Source organism: Cibotium barometz, chromosome 64 (assembly GCF_041138505.1).
Source record: "Cibotium barometz isolate CiBa-2024 chromosome 64, ASM4113850v1, whole genome shotgun sequence".
In the NCBI taxonomy this organism is placed as follows: domain Eukaryota; kingdom Viridiplantae; phylum Streptophyta; class Polypodiopsida; order Cyatheales; family Cibotiaceae; genus Cibotium; species Cibotium barometz.
The window spans coordinates 29,978,763-29,995,885 of NC_141109.1; the positions used below are offsets into that span (position 1 = coordinate 29,978,763).

A 17,123-nucleotide genomic window follows, 5' to 3' on the forward strand; every position below is an offset into this window, starting at 1 on the left:
GATTTCTATTTGTAAGGGTAAATATCCAAAATTATAAAAATTCATTCTTCCTTGGACATCATAGAACTATAAATAATTCTATTCGTGAATTTAATTTATGCATTTTTCTAATTAAAGATACGATGAAAATTCCTCTTTTGATAAATAAATAAAAATACCCATGTATATATATACCATGAATATACCTATTTTAAAATATGACAAAAATTCATCTTTTTACCTTTTAGACATTTATGCATACATATTATAAATGTATATTCAAAAAATGTGATAAAAATTTATCTTTTAACATTTAAAATGTTTTATACATAGAATATCGTGAAAATTTCTCTTTTTGTATCTAAATTTTTATGCATGCACATACTATGAAAAAAATGTAACAAAATCCTTCTTTTAGCATTTAAATTGTTTATGCATAGAATATGATGAAAATTCATCTTTTGCATTCTTAAAAATATGCATAAACCTTCATTTTCTAATGATAAAAGTTTGCCATAAGTTCTCCACATTTTCTATGAAATGTGAATGCTTAAAATTTCACTTTTAATATAAAAATTAGTTTATGCATAAACCTAAGCATAATCACATATATGCATCTTGTTTAAAAAAAACCCAAATATGACTTCCTTATGAAAATAATCACATATATGCATCTTGTTTAAAAAAAACCCAAATATGACTTCCTTATGAAAATAATTATAAGAATGTTAGCATAAGTTCTCTTTCACCTTAGAATGAATAAATATGAATTTACTTAACATCAAAACAAGCATAAATGAATTAATCCTCATTTTAATTAGATTAAAAATCATAAAAATGCTTAATCTCTATCTCTAGCTTGTTAGGCCTAGAGTTTTGGGTAAGAAAATGAGATTAGGACTAAGATCTATCCTTCCAAGAAAGATTAATCCATAAAGGTGAGTATTCTTTCAAAAAGAGAGATTTATAAATCAAAAACATTACATTTAAGCATAAAAGATTAACATTAATCCATTTAAACAATATAAATCAATAAAAGCATGGTTTTAATAAGAAACCATGGATTAAAATGCTTTCCATGCATTAGAGAGGTTGGGAAGAAGATTACCATTGAGGAAGAGAGTAAAACACCATTGTTTTAGGCTTACCCTTGGTTTTTGGCTTGATTCTTTAGAGAGAAGCGAAGCCCACAAGAGGAAGCTTGGCCACCAAGAAGAAGAGGGTAATCTCCAAGAGAAGAAGAGGATTAGTGAAGCTCCAAAGCTTCACAATGGAGAGGCAAGGTAGAGGGATAATAGAAATACACTTAAACTGAAAATTACACTAGCATAGAGTTACTCCATATATGAAAATACAAAGGAATAGGGTTCTATTTATAGGAGAGGGAAGCCACCAACCAAGTCCAACTGGGATCTAAAGGCTTGCAGCTTTAGTTTGATTCAATTTGGACAAGTTTTGGACTAGTTAGGCCCACTTTTTTTATCCAGTTTGAAAGAGGAGAGAGGAGAGATGAAATATCTCATTTTTTTGAATTTAAAATTGGAAGTAATGATGAGATTTTAGGCACCTCCTTCATGAGCTCCTGAGGTGTCAAAATTTTAAATTTTTACTAATAAATCCTCAATTTTTTACTATTAAGTACTTGTACTAGTTAACTCTTCATCTTATGTGAGAATTTACTCCTTTTTGGGAGATTTTCTTTTATTCTTGCATTTTTCTTATCCTAACACTTGGATTAGTCCCATTGGCTCTTTAGAACACTCTTTGGACCTTAATCCATAATTTTCTTAAAATATGGACCCTTAGGCTAAGGTGTCTAATGCACATATTCAATTAATTTCTAATGCATATTAGAAAACTCTTTTTAAACTTCTGTTTCAGGGGAATTTATCTTAAATAAAAGGGATAACTTTATATCCAAAAATATCTCAAAACTGTATTATCTCTCTCTAGACCAAAAACAAAGGAAAACAATGTTTTCTTATTTTGAAATAGGGGATGATTACAAGAGACTGAGAGGAGAACTTATACATCGTTTAGGGGCTGAGGAGGAACCTTGCACTAGCAACGCGCGCGCGCGCGCACACACACACACACACAACGAATAGTGCAACTTTGTAGTGATTTCCAATTCATAACAAATAGATCAGACAACCAAGACAACACCATAAGAAAATGTCGTTGCTTGGGCTAAACATAGAGACTCGCTCCCTAAAGTCCAAGCGAAAACAACTCTCATAAAAGATGCATGACTTCCCATTAAAAAAGCCATTTAGATTTCCCATGTCCACTCACTCGCCTTGCTAGAGCTCCCACAAAAGGGACATTAGATGACTTAACTTAAAATGAACCTTTTTCGGCATCTTTGTGCAAAAAGGAAGGCAGCACTAATAATGAGTGGTTGGGGTAGGGCAACTACAAGGTGTAGATAAACATATCGTGTTGTCAAGCTAGTGTCTGGGGATATGCCTTCTCATATGAAGTCGTTGCTCTTTAGACACACTGAACATTCAACAAGCCTACTTTATTGCACACATACAACGCAATGTATGAGAATTGGGGTGGAGAGGTGGTTGGTATGGCTACAATGATAGACAGTAGGTGTTTAGGACAACGAAAGCCACTACGCCAAGGTGCCATGACTTCAAAGCTTCAAGTTGCATCTTTTGAAAGAGAGGAGATCTGAAGCCCCCTCACACTTACTTTTGCATCAGCTGTACGCTTACTTTCTTATGCGTGGAGGAGTTGTGGACCATGGAGAGAGAAAGAAGGAGATGCATGGCATTAACATAAGATTTGACTTGATAACATACCAATTCAAGATTGTCCCCAAACCTTCACAATTGAATATAAATACTGCATATTTTTCATTAATCATTCAAATAAAAACACTTTGGTGCATTTGTACTCAACCCGCGCGTTGTTGCGGTGTGTAAAAGACATTAAGAAGCGAAACATAGGAACGGAAGGCGGAATACAAAGGATTAATCAAATACAAAGAGTCAATCGGAATACAAAGGATCAATCAAATACAAAGAGTCAATCGGAATACAAAGGGTCAATTTTTTCCTCTTATTTTTTTAAAATCCAAGATTTCTTTTTTCTCTCCTCTCTCCTTGTGCCTTGGTTGTATAGATAGATAGATGTGGATAATACGTGATTGGTTTGGCAATTTAAATACTCATTAATCATTAATCATTAATCATTCAAGTAAAACGTTTTGGTGCCTTTTATGCCTTCTTTGTGCCTGTCTATCTGTCTACCTTCTATCATAAAGAAGAATGCAGAGTGTACTTACGAGGTAATACTATCTAGAAAGTGATGGAGAAGGCGTTGGGGACATTGGCTTCGACTCTTCCAACCAAAGGGACTTCTCATATGAGCTTGGCAGCTCTGCTGCTCCACAGCAGGCCCCTCGTATGGAGAGGCCCTCAGCCTCGGTTTCGCGTTCATGCTGGCGCCAGAAACAGCAGGAAACAGCCCTCTCCTACCGTTTCCCAAGTGGCCAAGCAGTTCAAGGGTCTAGCAGAGAGGGCCTCCACCTCTGTGGCGCCTCCATACCATCAGGTGAGCAGCTTATCAAGGTTCTTTGGTCGTACATAGCTATGCCCTCGTTTTGAGTACACAGTCTTTTGACCACCATCTCTTTATGCCTTTGTTTAATTACACCATTATCTGTTGACATGTAATGTGGCCCTCACCATTGCATTCACCTCTTTAGGTAACTCATGATGTTCATATATGCCAAGGATTGTAATAAGTATCTTGGTTGTTAGTGCTTGCCGATTCAAGCCACCTGCCGTCAGGGATTGTGTGTCCAATGGGCGTTCAATGTGCTGTAACAACTGTGAATGTGACTTTTGGAGCTGAAGACACCAAGGTGACCTAAAACCTCCCAAAAATTAATCAGGCCACCGTCTGCGAGGCCTGCAGAGCCTTTCCCATCACCAAAGGTCATGGCCTCCTGGTCGCTTCCACAAGCTAGCTCATCAAGCGTTGGGACTTTTTACCAAACAATAAGTTGTGAATAATTTACCATGTAAGGGTCATGTTCCTATGCCACAGACTTTTAATATCTCGCGGACAAGATGTATTCACAGGCTTTTACAAGTCGTGGGCTTCAATTGGACCAGAGCAAAACCCCTCCATATAAGGTGTGATTGGGAAAAATGTGAGGGTATCTGGAGACATTGAAGCAAAATGCAAGCATTAAGCTGGTGAAGAATCCATGCAAGTAGAAGCTGTCCCGCATCAGCAGAAGAGCTGCGTTCAGCCATGGGGCACCTGCCCCCTGCAGGGTTTGGCATGGGTGTACAAGCTCATGCTAGCAGTCAGCCCAGAACTTCAAACGCAGCCCGTCGACAGATTTGGTCACTTCAGCAATTCAGCAAGTTGGTAACATCTCTTGTAGTGGGATGTCATGTGCATGAAAATGCCATGGACATTCTCAGAAGCTCATCCAGAAGAGGCAACCAGAAAAAGAGCATAAGAACCAGAGTTGGAGCACAAGATACAGAAGTGACTAGTTTGGACTTGGAGCAAGGGCATGGAAGGCATGGGATGCTGTCGGGGCTGAGGTGGCTGCAGGCACATCTATATTTATGGATTTTATGATTATTGTGTCCAGTAGGCTGGCCGACTGCTGGTCGGCCAGCACTCCAAGAAGTCCAAGAGACTATAAAAGGCCAAGGTGCTCATTGTGTTAATTCATTCAACTCTCTAGGAGTTGGGTCCTTAGGGTCCAGCTTTAGGACCAGATTTTGGTGATGTTCACCTTTTGTACGAAGGCAGCCTAGGGCTGCAGATTTAGGTACCTTTTTGTACCATTAGAATATAATGAATTTTCCAGCATATCTCTCTCTCTCTCTACTCTCTCTTCATGTCTGCGTTTTGCATCAGCATGTTTCCAAGAGTGTTTAAGGCTGAAAGAAGACCCCCAGAGCTTCCGCGCGTTACATGGGCATAATTCAGCAATCTAAGCAAATACACCACTTGTTAGTGGGTGCCCTTAAGTGGGGGATTGAGACTCTATTGGGTGTTGTCTCCGCCTCTTCTATCTTCACTTAATCTCTTCCCAATTAAGGTTAAATGCACTTTAATCATCATCAATGCATCTGCAATACAATGCATGTAGCATTGGTATCAGGTAGCTTGGATAAGGCAGTGCATGTGATTTTTTGGTGTGAGTGGTTTACTTGAGCTGCAAGGAATACCGGTAAGAGCTGCTCATGCACTTAATGGATGGTTTGTATGCAAATTGTTGAGTTGCCCACTATGAGTACTATGGGCATCTGACATTCCTATTGGACAAGAGATGTGGGCCATGTTCCAAGCAGATTTGCAACAAAGCAACGGGCTGCCAAAGACCCACTGAGAAGGAGCACATAGAAGAGCCATGGATTTGAGAGTTTATGGGCTGATATCGTGGCTGACCGTCAGCAAGAGGCCGAGGCTGTTTGGCTTGCCAAGGAGGACCACCAAATGTGTCATGCCTTTCCACTGCAGCTGTCACATGCACTCTGCACTCAGTGCATGGTGACAAGATGGCTCATCATCAGAAGTTGAACAGTTGTACAGTTTTAGAACCCAATAGGATGATAATTGTCGTACGCCGTGACCCCATTGTACATCCTCAGTCCAGGATAAGTCATGCACGAGCTACGTAGGTCATTCCTCAGCCTTAGCGGGTCGGTCGGTCAGTCAAGTCCCTTAACCCACTTGGAGAGAATCATTCATGCATGTAGAGTCAGGAGAAGCCTTAGGGTTTGCATCAGAAAGCACTCTGCATCCTGCATAATATGCATTCATATGCCTGTGCATCATTTAGAACATCCCAGAAGCCTTAGGGAATTTACTAGGATTTATCTGGTATTTTTTTCATATTTTATAGTATTTATTTAGCATTTATTGTCATTTCTAAATATAAACTTTATTAAATGACCAGCCAACTTGACCAACCTCCAGTTAGTATAAATAGGCTTGCATAGGGCTTAGTTTATCATTAAGTCTTCAGTGTGCTAAGAGCTTTCCTCCTCAGCCCTAGGAGTTCCCTTGCCTTCAGCACTAGACTAGTCTCATCCAGCCCTTGGAGTGTTTGAGGTTGCTTCAGCCAGCCCTATTTCTCCAACACCTGTAGTTCAGCAGTCCCTACAGCACTAGGCGCCTGTATTCAGCATCTATTCAGCCCAATTCAGCAAGCAGTCCTGCGTTTCCTGCATAGTACCTAGCCGCCTGCAGATTCAGTCCCTACAGCACTAGGCGCCTGTATTTAGCATCTATTCAGCCCAATTCAGCAAGCAGTCCTGCGTTTCCTGCATAGTACCTAGCCGCCTGCAGATTCAGTCCTGCGTTTCCTGCATAGTACCTAGCCGCCTGCAGATTCAGTCCACTACAGTCCCCAAAACTTTCACAAGTATGGGAGACAAGGTTTGCAAAGCCAGAGTCTCGAGCAGAAAGGCATCTCATGAGTGTTTTGCATCATTTTGCGTAGATCTTTATATACATTCATATTATATAGTAGATTTGGTCTATTTGGTCTTTTCTTTTGTGCGTGTGCTAAGTTTGAGTAGCGTTAATCTCTCTATTTGCTTAGTGTTAATGTTAGTACCTTCAGTAGTCAGGTTACATTGGCATCAGAGCCTAGGGCAGCCCTGTGTCGTTAATCTCTCTATTTGCTTAGCGTTAATGTTAGTACCTTCAGTAGTCAGGTTACATTGGCAGCAGAACCTAGGGCAGCCTTGTGTCTAGGTTGTTACCTAGGGACCTATACATCAAGTTTTGCATGCAGCTAGGGGCAGCCTAGGTCGTATTTGCATGTAGGTCCTTGCGTTAGGTTTCTTGCATAGCAATCTTGCATGCAGATATAGTAGATCTAAGCCACAGGTGTTAGTTCTTACATGTAGATCTCATTGGGCAATATATTTGCATATTTTTTCTCCATTGGGGAGAAATTCTATGTTTTTTTTAGGGAGCAGATCTGCGTTTTCTTCAAGTGAGGAAGAATTAGCAGGAGGTCAGCGTTTTCTTCATACTAGAGGGAGTGGCGGAGATTTGTGAAGGGGGATATGCAGTTTTTCTTAGGAGTAGCTGTATTTTTCTTCAAGAAGGGACGCTTGCATTTTGTCTTAAGCTTGGCACATATTACAAGGCTATGGCCAAGGATTGTTTGAAGATTCATAGCAGTATGTCAAGAATCAAATCTCTTCGATGCATGAGACTAAAAAGAAAGGAATCAAGTAGCTTGACTATTTTTTAGAAGTTTTGGGAAGATCATTCGGCAACATGTGAGAGAGAGATCCAGGCATGAGGTGCAACACTGACAACCGTAAAGCCTGTTGATGAAGGCATAGAAGTGGAGAGGTCTCCAGGGATTAAAATTGAAGAGGGATGTACCACGCGGAAGCTTTGGGAGTCTTCTTTCAGCCCTAAACACTCTTGGAAACCATCTGATGCAAAACGCAGATATAGAGAGAGAGTAGAGAGAGAGAGAGAAGTGCTAGAAATTCAGTATATTCATATGGTACAAAAAGGTACCCCTACTACAGCCATAGACTGCCTTGTACAAAAGGTGGTAACACACCAAACAGTCCTACATAGATGACCCACTCCATAAGGGAGTGAATGCCTAGAACAATGAGCAAGTGGGCCTATTTATAGCCCTTGGAATCCATGGGAAACTGGCCGACTGTTGGTTGGCCAATTCTAAATGCATTTAATGCTATTTAACTCAGCCGACTGGTCCTGATGCATGTCATGATGCGCTTTTCAGTTGCCTGGTCTTCCTGTACAGCCGACGTCATCTTTCATGCAGTCGACAGTCCCTTCTTGCAGCCAGCTCCACCTGTCCTGCAGCCGACAGCCATCTGACCTTCAGCTTGCTCTCCACGCCTGTCTCCAGTCTACACCGCCACAAGTGCTCTGTGCTCTATCATCCTGGTTCTACTCTTTATCTGGCTGCCTCTTCTAGATCTAGCCCTGAGAATGTCCATGGCATCTATGATGCACATGACATCCCCCTCTGCTAAACTTGATGACGGGATTCCAACCTGCTCTTGGATGACTGTCATCATCCCAATCCTGTCCCGAAGTCCCTCTGTCATCGGCCGTAATACCAACAAGGGCAAAGGGAAGGCTTCACCAGATAAGTCTTCCGAGAAGAAGCCCGATCCAGAACGAGAGAAGCTGAAGGCCGAAAGATCTTGCAATGATTGTGGCGAGAAAGGCCACTACTGGAGGAAGTGCCCTAAGCGGACAGGGAAGAGTGCTGAGTCCTCAGCCTCAGCTGCGAAGACTCCGGCATTTGTGCACTTGGAGATGGTGGACTCCGATGATTCATCGTCTTCGAGCGAGGAGGCAGTTGGCTTCACCGCAAAGGATACTCGGGAATGGATTCTCGACAGTGGTGCTTCCAGGCACATGACTCCATCCCGTGACTTCTTCCTGGATCTTAAGCGGCAGTCAGGTCGTATCTTTATTGGTGATAACTCCACTATTCCGATTCATAGTGAGGGCCGGATGGAGATCATTCCCGACGGCAAGGGGGGCAAGCATGCTTCCCGTGTTCTTTACGTCCCTGCTCTGGGCTTTCATCTTTTGTCAGTGCATGAGGTATGCAAGACTGGCTTTCGGGTGGAATTTGAGGAGCATTCAGTTGCTCTAAGGGATCGTGAGACAGGCAAAGTTGTTTGGGAAGGCGGTGTGGAGAACGGTATCTACAAACTCTCTGCACTCTCCTCACTGACAGGCTCTCAGGTCGGAGATTTGTGGCACTTTCGTTTTGGCCACTTAAATGTGGATGCTTTGCGGCGCGCCTTCCGGGACCAGATGGTGGTTGGCTTGCCAGATGTTGGTAGTAGGCAAGGACGCTGCAGTTCTTGCATACGTGGTAAGCAGCACAGGGAATCCTTTCCGAAGCAGGCTTCCAGGCGGGCTTCGAAACCTTTGGAGTTGATTCACACTGACTTGTGTGGACCACAGCAGATACCATCCTTGGGAGGATCTCTCTACTTCATGCTGCTTGTTGATGATTGTACCAGATTCACGTGGGTCTACTTTCTTTCACAGAAGGACCAGGCTTTTGCTCGGTTCAAGGATTGGCACGTGATGGTGGAGAAAGAGTCTGGATTTCAGGTCAAGACTCTCAGGGCTGACAAAGGAGGGGAATTCTCCTCGACTGTATTCTTTCGGTTTTGTGCAGATCATGGCATCAAGAGGGAATTGGCCAATACCGGATCGCCTTCGGAGAATGGAGTTGTTGAACGTAAGAACAGGACTGTGGTGGAGATGGCTAGGACCATGCTGGAGCATCGAGATCTTCCTCGTCCACTTTGGGGTGAGGCTGTGGCGACAGCTGTCCATACCATTAACCGCTCTCCGACGACTTCTGTACCCCATATGACTCCATTTGAGGCATATTTTGGCAGGAAACCCGATGTCTGGCACTTCCGTGTCTTTGGGAGTGACGCGTATGTACATATTCCGAAGAAGCAGAGGGGGAAGCTTGACTCCAAGTCCCGCAAGTTGGTATTTGTGGGGTATAACTCTCTTTCCAAGGGATACAGGTTGTATGATCCAGAGAGGAACGAGATTGTTGTCAGCCGGGATGTGGTCTTTGATGAGCATGTTCCAGCATCCACTGTCGAGGAGCCGCCACTTCTTGGAGATCCAGAGTCTGATGATGATTCCCAGTCTACCACTCCAGTTGATCCACCTCAGTCATCACAGGAGGTTGAGCCCGCAGCTGGAGTTGAGCCCCCGCGACCACAGGAGGCTCCACGATCTGTTCGAGTACCTAGGTGGTTGGGGGTTTTTCGTCTCTCAGCAGCGGTATGTTCATGAGTTGCTTGAAGCCTTTGGGATGGAGAACTGCAAGCCTATTACTTCGCCGATGGACCCGAACACAAAGTTAACCGTTACAGATCCTTGTGAGCCAGTTGATGCCTCGCAGTACCGGAAGTTGGTTGGTTCATTGATCTGGTTGCTGAACACCAGATTGGACTTGAGCTTCTCCGTGGGGCTGTTGAGCTCTTTTATGCAGACGCCATTGAAGACTCATTGGGACGCAGGATTGCGGATCCTGCGGTATCTGCAGAGTACGAAGGATCTGGGACTCTTTTACACAGGAGGGAATGGAGTCAAACTCCAAGGTTGGAGTGACTCAGATTGGGGAGGAGATCCAGACACGAGGAGATCTACTTCAGGATACACTTTTACCCTCGGCTCAGGAGCGGTTTCTTGGAGCAGCAAGAAGCAGCCGACTATTGCCCTTTCTTCGACAGAGGCAGAGTATCGGGCTGCTTGTGGTGCTGCTTGTGAGGTTGTATGGCTGCGGAGGCTGCTTGGCGAGATGGGGTTTCCACAGAGGGAGCCCACAGTCATCCAGTGTGATAACCAGAGTTGTATAGCTATTGCTCGGAACCCGGTTTTCCATGCCCGGACCAAGCATATAGAGATACAGTATCACTTTGTTCGTGAGAAGATCTTGGCGGGTGACATCTTGCTACTTTATTGTTCGACGGAGGACAATGCGGCGGACCTCTTCACGAAGTCTCTACCTCAGGCTACGCTCAGGCGGCACTCCAGCTCCCTGGGGTTGGTTACACAGCCAGGAGCTGAGAGGGGGTGTTAGAAGTCATCTCTTGTCTATTTGTATACACCAGGGCCTCTGTTGTGGGTGTGTCCGCCCGTATATCATTTTTCCACACTCCCCGTATTTTTTCCCTATTTTTCCCATTTTTTCCTAGTGGCTGGAGGGCTGCCAGGTGATGCCAGGACCACTCTGAAGCTGGCCGACTGCATCTATAGCAGTCGTGGGCTATCTGAGTGCTGGCCGACTTGTTCTGTGCAGAGGTGGGACACCAGATGCTGGCCGACTGCTGTTTTTCAGCAGTCGTGGACATTTAGTCAGTCGTGGGCCTCTTCCAGAGGTGGCCGACTGCCCTCATGGGCTTGTATATATTGCCCCCCCTCCTCCTCCACTTTCTCATTCAGTTATCTCCGGGATCTTGTGTATAGAGAAGAGTTTACACACATCTCTCTGTGTTTCTTGTGCTGATTATTTTCTGTAGTCTACTTGCTCTTGTCTACCCAAGTTTGGATATCATTTCCGCTGCATATTCTGACACTTTCATGCACATGACATCTCCCCTGCGTTTTTGCATTTTCAGCAAGGTGGACAGATCTGCGTTTTTTTTTCTCAGAAGTGCTGCTGGTCGCCTGCCTCTTCCAGGCGTTTCTTCTCAGCAGCCCGTGGTCCTTCTTCATCAGTTTGACCTCTGAGAACCCCTTTAACACCATTGTTTTCAGGGCAGCAGCACATAGGTTGTTGCGTTTTTCTACGGGTGGCTGTCTACAGCAGTTCTCAGTGTTCATACCCCCCCCCCCTCTTAGTGCTGGCCGCTTGTTTTATACAGGCCAGCAGCAGCATATTTGCTGCGTTTTTTTCTTCTTCAGGTTTTTGATGCTGATTTGCTGATCTGAGGCTTGGGTGTACCTATTTCTTCCGCGTTTCCAGATTCAGCCCTTTCTACTGTCCCTTTTACCTCTGCGTTTCAGAATTCCATCCCTTGTTGTTGCATTTTTTTTCTGAACTGATCTTGCTGGTAGCTCTACCTTCACCTGGGCTTCATCTATTGGACCCAAAGGTACCTTCTCTTCAGCGTTTTTCCTCAATGAAGGTGTGGACACTGGTTGGCCTGAATTTTCAGGTTTGTAGCCCTTGTTTGGTTGCATTTTCTTCTCTAGTGGACACAGATCACTTGCAGAGGGGGTTTCTTGTTTGGATTGTGGCTTTGGAGGCAGTTTGGTACTTGAGGAGGATTCTGAATTTCAGATTTCAGTCAGCGTTTTGCTGATTTTGGAGCATCTATACCTGTGTTTTGTTCGTGGCACGGTTTCCCGGTTTCTTCATGTTCCTTGCCTTTTGTTGGCGGTGGAGTGCTATTTTTGCTTGATAGCAGTGTTTTGGCTGCGTTTTACTTCCCACAGGAGTTTTCTACACTCAGAGGGGGCCTATCTTCAGCTACTTCACTTGAGGATCAGTTTCGGGAGTTGTTTTATATGTGTGGAGACTTTCTTTTGTGTCAGGAGTTTACAGAGTTTGGAGGAGAGCAGTGATCTTTTCAGAGATCCTGAGCATAGTTTATTGTGTCCGAGCCTGTGTTCTTTGCAGTGTTTACAAAACAAGGAGGGTGTTTTGCCCTTAAGGTGTGATCCTTTCACATGGATCATTTATTTGTTGCTGATTCTTGGGATCTGATTCTACTTATGGAACAGTCTTTTGCTCTCAGTGATGCTTTTGAGGACTTTGTTACCATTGCAGTATATATTCCTGCTTCCCTTCCTCATTGTGAGGAGTCTACCTCTGCCTCTCTTTGTGATGCTTCTGAGGATGCCTCTCCCCTTGCCAGTTCTACAGTTTTGATGTTTTGGAGGATGGTTTTTTGGACCCAGTGGGATGCTTTGGATCTGTGGTTGCTAACCATGCCTGGGGCACAGTGGTACTTCGAGAGTTTTTTGGATTTGGATCAGAATCAGGTTTGGCTTATATCGGTCCGACGATATCTTTTTTCAGAGGGGGATGTGGAGTCCTTTCATCTTGCGATGCCCTCCTCAGTGGCGTGTACTTATGTACAGCATTGGGCAACTCATGGTACGGAGTTTGAGCAGATGGACCCCATCTTTTCTACGGAGTCTTTACATCTTGTGATGCCGACCTTTTCAGAGGATGCTTTTGTACAGCATTTGGCTACTCTTGGTACAGAGTTGAAGCAGATTGACTCTTTCTTTTGAGGTTTCCAATGAGGAGCAGTTTACTTCTCCCAGGATTGATTATAATATATATACATGATCTGATCTTGGTTGGTTATGAGGTTTTTCATACCTTCTCCAGGCTGGATACACGACATTCGACTTCGGGGAGTGTTCTTACACTTGGGTTTGGAACCATTATTTGAAGCAGCACGTCGCAGCCTATATGGTTGTTTTCTTCCAGAGGAGCGGTGTACCTGGCAGCTTGTTCTGTTGCTTTTGTAGCTGAGTTGCTGAGAAGATTGCTTGTGGAGCTTTCTTGGTAAGATTGCTTGTGGAGCTTTCTTGGTACTTGTTTCTGTAGTCTTTCATCTTTGATCGAGGACGGCGTCTCTGGCTTCTTGGAGTTCACTCAGCATCCGGTGGTGAGAGGGGGTGTTAGACATCATCTCCTTCTTGCTAGCTTCCTGTTTGGTGTCCTATTTTAGCCTCTAGGACTGACCATGTTAGTCAGAGGGGTTGGTCACCCCTCACGTATATTTTCCCACATTATTCCCCATATTATGGAGTCTTGGGTACTTTCCAAGTCGTGGAGGTTTTTTATCACCAGTTGGCTGCCTACTCATGGGCATATATATCGCTGGCTTGCCTCCCTCATTCTTCACTGCTTGCTTAGCATTGTTTGCTGCAGTCCTTCACATATATGAGGTTTTCTCCCCTCTTGCTCGGGACATGTATTCCTTTTGGTGATGATATTGAGAGCAGGTTCTCACCTGTAGTTCCTCTCCATCTTTCTCTCTCACACTCTCTCCTATGTTTCCACTTTCCCTTCTTCCGCTGCACATTCTATCACACCTATGGCTACATTGTTGGCATTGGTAATGACCTCGAAAGGTTCATCCCAAGATGCTAACTTTAGAACAGGCGCATTTGATGCTGCTTTTTGGAGTGCACGGAATGCATCAAGCGCCTTGCATGTGACTGTGACGTTTTGTCTATGAGTCTTCTTCCCCCTGACCAAGTCTGTGAGAGGTGCTACAAGGTTGGAAAACTGGTGAACATGAGTGCTGTAGGCTTGTCAAAGACCTACGAAAGAACGGATCCCTTGGGCGGTCTGAGGGATGTCCCAATCCAAGATTGAACCTTTGAGAGGTTCAATTGAATCCCAACGGAACCAATGATATAGCTTAAGTATTGAACCTCTGTAACGTCGAAGATAGACTTTTTGGCGTTTATGTAGAGCCCACTTTCTCCACATCTTTCTCATGCTGCTCCGCAATGGCTGAGAATATAAGTACGTCATCAAGAAATATGAACACACACTTACCAATGAGGATTGCGAAAATCTTGGACATCATTTTATTGAAGGTTGTGGGTGCATTGGTGAGCCCAAAAGGCATGATTACGAACTCGTAGTGACCACTTTTGTTCGGAAAGCTGTTTTTGGAATGTCAGCTTCAAAAATACGGACCTGATGGAGGTCGATCTTAGTGAAAATGTCATATGCACTTTGCACTGTAGTGCATGGTGACAAGATGGCTCATCATCATCAGTGCAACATTGTACAATATTAGCTCCTTTTAGGATGATAATTGTCGTACGCCGTGACCCCATTGTAATCCTCAGTCCAGGATAAGTTAGGCACGAGCTATGTAGGTCATTCTTAGCTTTAGACAGTCAGTCAGTCAGTCAAAGTCCCTTAACCCACTTGAAGAGATGCATTCATGCATGTAGAGTTAGTAGAAGCCTTAGAGTTTGCATCAGGACATGTGTGCATTTATGCATAGCATTCATTCCATATGCATTTAGGCCATCTAGACCATTGTAGAAGCCTTCAGATATCATCTAGCAGTCATCAGTATTTATCCAGTATTATTCCCATATTTTTTAGCATTTATTGGGCATTTTTTACATCATTTATGTATTTTTCTTGGACAAGTGCAGTCGGCCAGCCTTGTAGCCAGCCGACCAGCACCCCATGTCCATATAAATAGCTCAGCATATCATCCATTTATTCATTCAGATCATAATCAGCATTTTAGACCTCATCGCCTAGAGCCTTCAACACAAGGAGCATAAAGCGATTGCAGAATTCAGCACCTCATACCTCAGCGTTTTCCTCATCAGCCTCTAGGAGCATCAACGCTGAGCAATTCAGCCTCTATGCAGTAAAACACAACATCTACAGCATTCAGCATTCAGCATTCAGTTCCCCTTGCGTTTTCAGCGTACATACAGTTTTCAGCACCCTCATATGCATCGTTTTGCTACAGCCACTTGGTGAAGGTAAAACTCAGCATTCATAATCATTTTCAGCATTCATACATAGTCTAGAACAGTCCCAATTAGCCCCTTCTCTCAACCTCAGATTTGTAGCCTTCTTACATCCATTTTAGAAGAGTGCATAGGCTCGAGATTGGTCATCATTGGTGCTTCTACAGTTGTGTACAGTTCAGCTCGACTCTTGGTCTTCCGAGATTTGCGTTTGGCTTATTGTCAGTCCATCGTCAGTCTCTTCAAAGTAATAAAGCAAATACTATTCCGGTAATGGGATAGGCATATGGTGTACAGTTTCCATCTCTCTCTCTCTCTCAAATCTCTTAAAGTTTGAAGTCTTAAAGTGGATTGCTAAACTCGCGAAACTCAGGATACAGAAGACGGTGTGAGCATTTGTGTGACAGGATTCTCAAATTACAAATACTTCCGCTGCATGTAATTTTAGCCCTCCTTTCTCAAGTTGAACCATAGGGGAAGCTTTCCCAGGGTTCCCTTCATCCTCTTGAAGACTTTTGTCGCGAAGAAATGCGACAAATCGAAGATCTCATCACTCCAAGGACTTCCATTGTGAAGTCTTTCGCTGTCATCGACTCTACTTGCAATTGGTAAGCTTTTATGCTTAAATATGGAAGCAAATAGCAAGAGGGAGGAACCGGATTACAAGATCACATATCCTGTGTAGTGTTCTCTTGTCCTACGTGCTCTCTTGCAGATTGTTGCTACCATGTGTTGGTGGAACAATAGAGAGCAGATGGTAGGGAACATGGACACTTGAGAGGGTAGTGTGAGTTGCAAGTCTACATCGACAACCACTTGTTTGCAATACTGTATTCATATGAATTGGTATGGAAATCTGGTCAGAAATGCCTATGACACTATGTACTTGATTCTCCCAAGATCAATAAACTCTATTTGAGGGAGGAGTCGGCCGCTCCGGCTCATTGTGTGTCTCTTGTCAATTCAGCCAATTACTTCTTGTATTGAGCATGTGTCCATCAAATCTTTAGTGTCTTTAAGTGTATTGATTAGCATTGTGTTCAACCAAGTCACATGTGTTTCTCAAGCTTGGATATGGAGTTGAAAAGGAGAAAGTGCAGAAAATACAGCCCAAATGCCCTCATGAAGGAGGCACCAATCTCTAGAGAGAGGAGTGAGGTGGTGAATTGTCCAGTGTAGGTGGTAGGCAGGTGCTTTGTGGAGCAAGCTAGAGTGGACACATGGCTAGTTACTCCCTTTGTACGAAGGGGATAAGGTCTAGGCAGTGGACATTCGGTTTTGTTCACCTCGGGACATCAGTGTGTGTGTACATCGAGCTAGTCATAATTTATAAGTGAGTTTTGGTCGCCCAAAACTTAATGAAGTGTGTACACACTCACTTATAAATTAGTGTTAACTCCTAAGGTTAGGTTTATGACCAATACTTACCACCTGTCACATGCCACATAACCATGTTAGCAGACAGTTTTACACGCACGGTTCGCGGGCGGGCGTCCCCTTACTCGGAACTACACATTGGTCAAGCAAGCATGAAAACAGCATGCAATTTCAATTACAAGCAAGCACATAAAGATGCTATGCAATGCAGCATTGGTATGGACAATCCCCGTTCATGAGACTATACCAAAATTGATGTGCTCCAGGCAAGTACACGAGGTACCAGACCCAATGGAACACCAATCCACCAGGCATTTCCAGCCCAACGGAAAACCAAGTCCACAGTATCACATGACTGGCATCAATCCCCAACATATACAACTGCCATGGACACCAGTCCAATGTACATACATCATAAGAAAGCATGGGTGGACCAATTGGGTTGCCAAATGGTGACACAAACGTTGTCCCAAGCTTTCATTCCGTAGTTTGGACCTTTTCCGATAGTTAAAACGATAAGTGATGTCTCCATGAAGTTAAAGTTGCCTATCAGTTGGACGATGCATGATGTTTTCCATGTTTCTTGGCTAAAACCATATATTGGACTAGAAGTTTTTGATGTTTCAGATGAACCGCAACCAGACGTCGTAGACGAAGCCGAAGTCATCGAGCCTGAGCAGATTCTTTTTCATCGTTGGAAGCATGGTTCCGGTTGACGGATACGTCAGTTCTATACGAAGTTTTGA

At 43.8% G+C, this 17,123-nt stretch overlaps 1 protein-coding gene across 1 annotated transcript in view; it reads left to right on the plus strand.

The window, feature by feature from the left end:
- The first annotated feature begins 3,194 nt into the window (after positions 1-3,194).
- Positions 3,195-17,123, plus strand: part of MCD1 (multiple chloroplast division site 1) — a 34,126-nt gene continuing 20,197 nt past the window's right edge. The window contains exon 1 of the mRNA XM_086796850.1: positions 3,195-3,546. Within this exon, the coding sequence (XP_086652976.1) occupies positions 3,301-3,546 (246 nt within the window). The 5' untranslated portion in view covers positions 3,195-3,300. The remainder of the gene's footprint in view (positions 3,547-17,123) is intronic.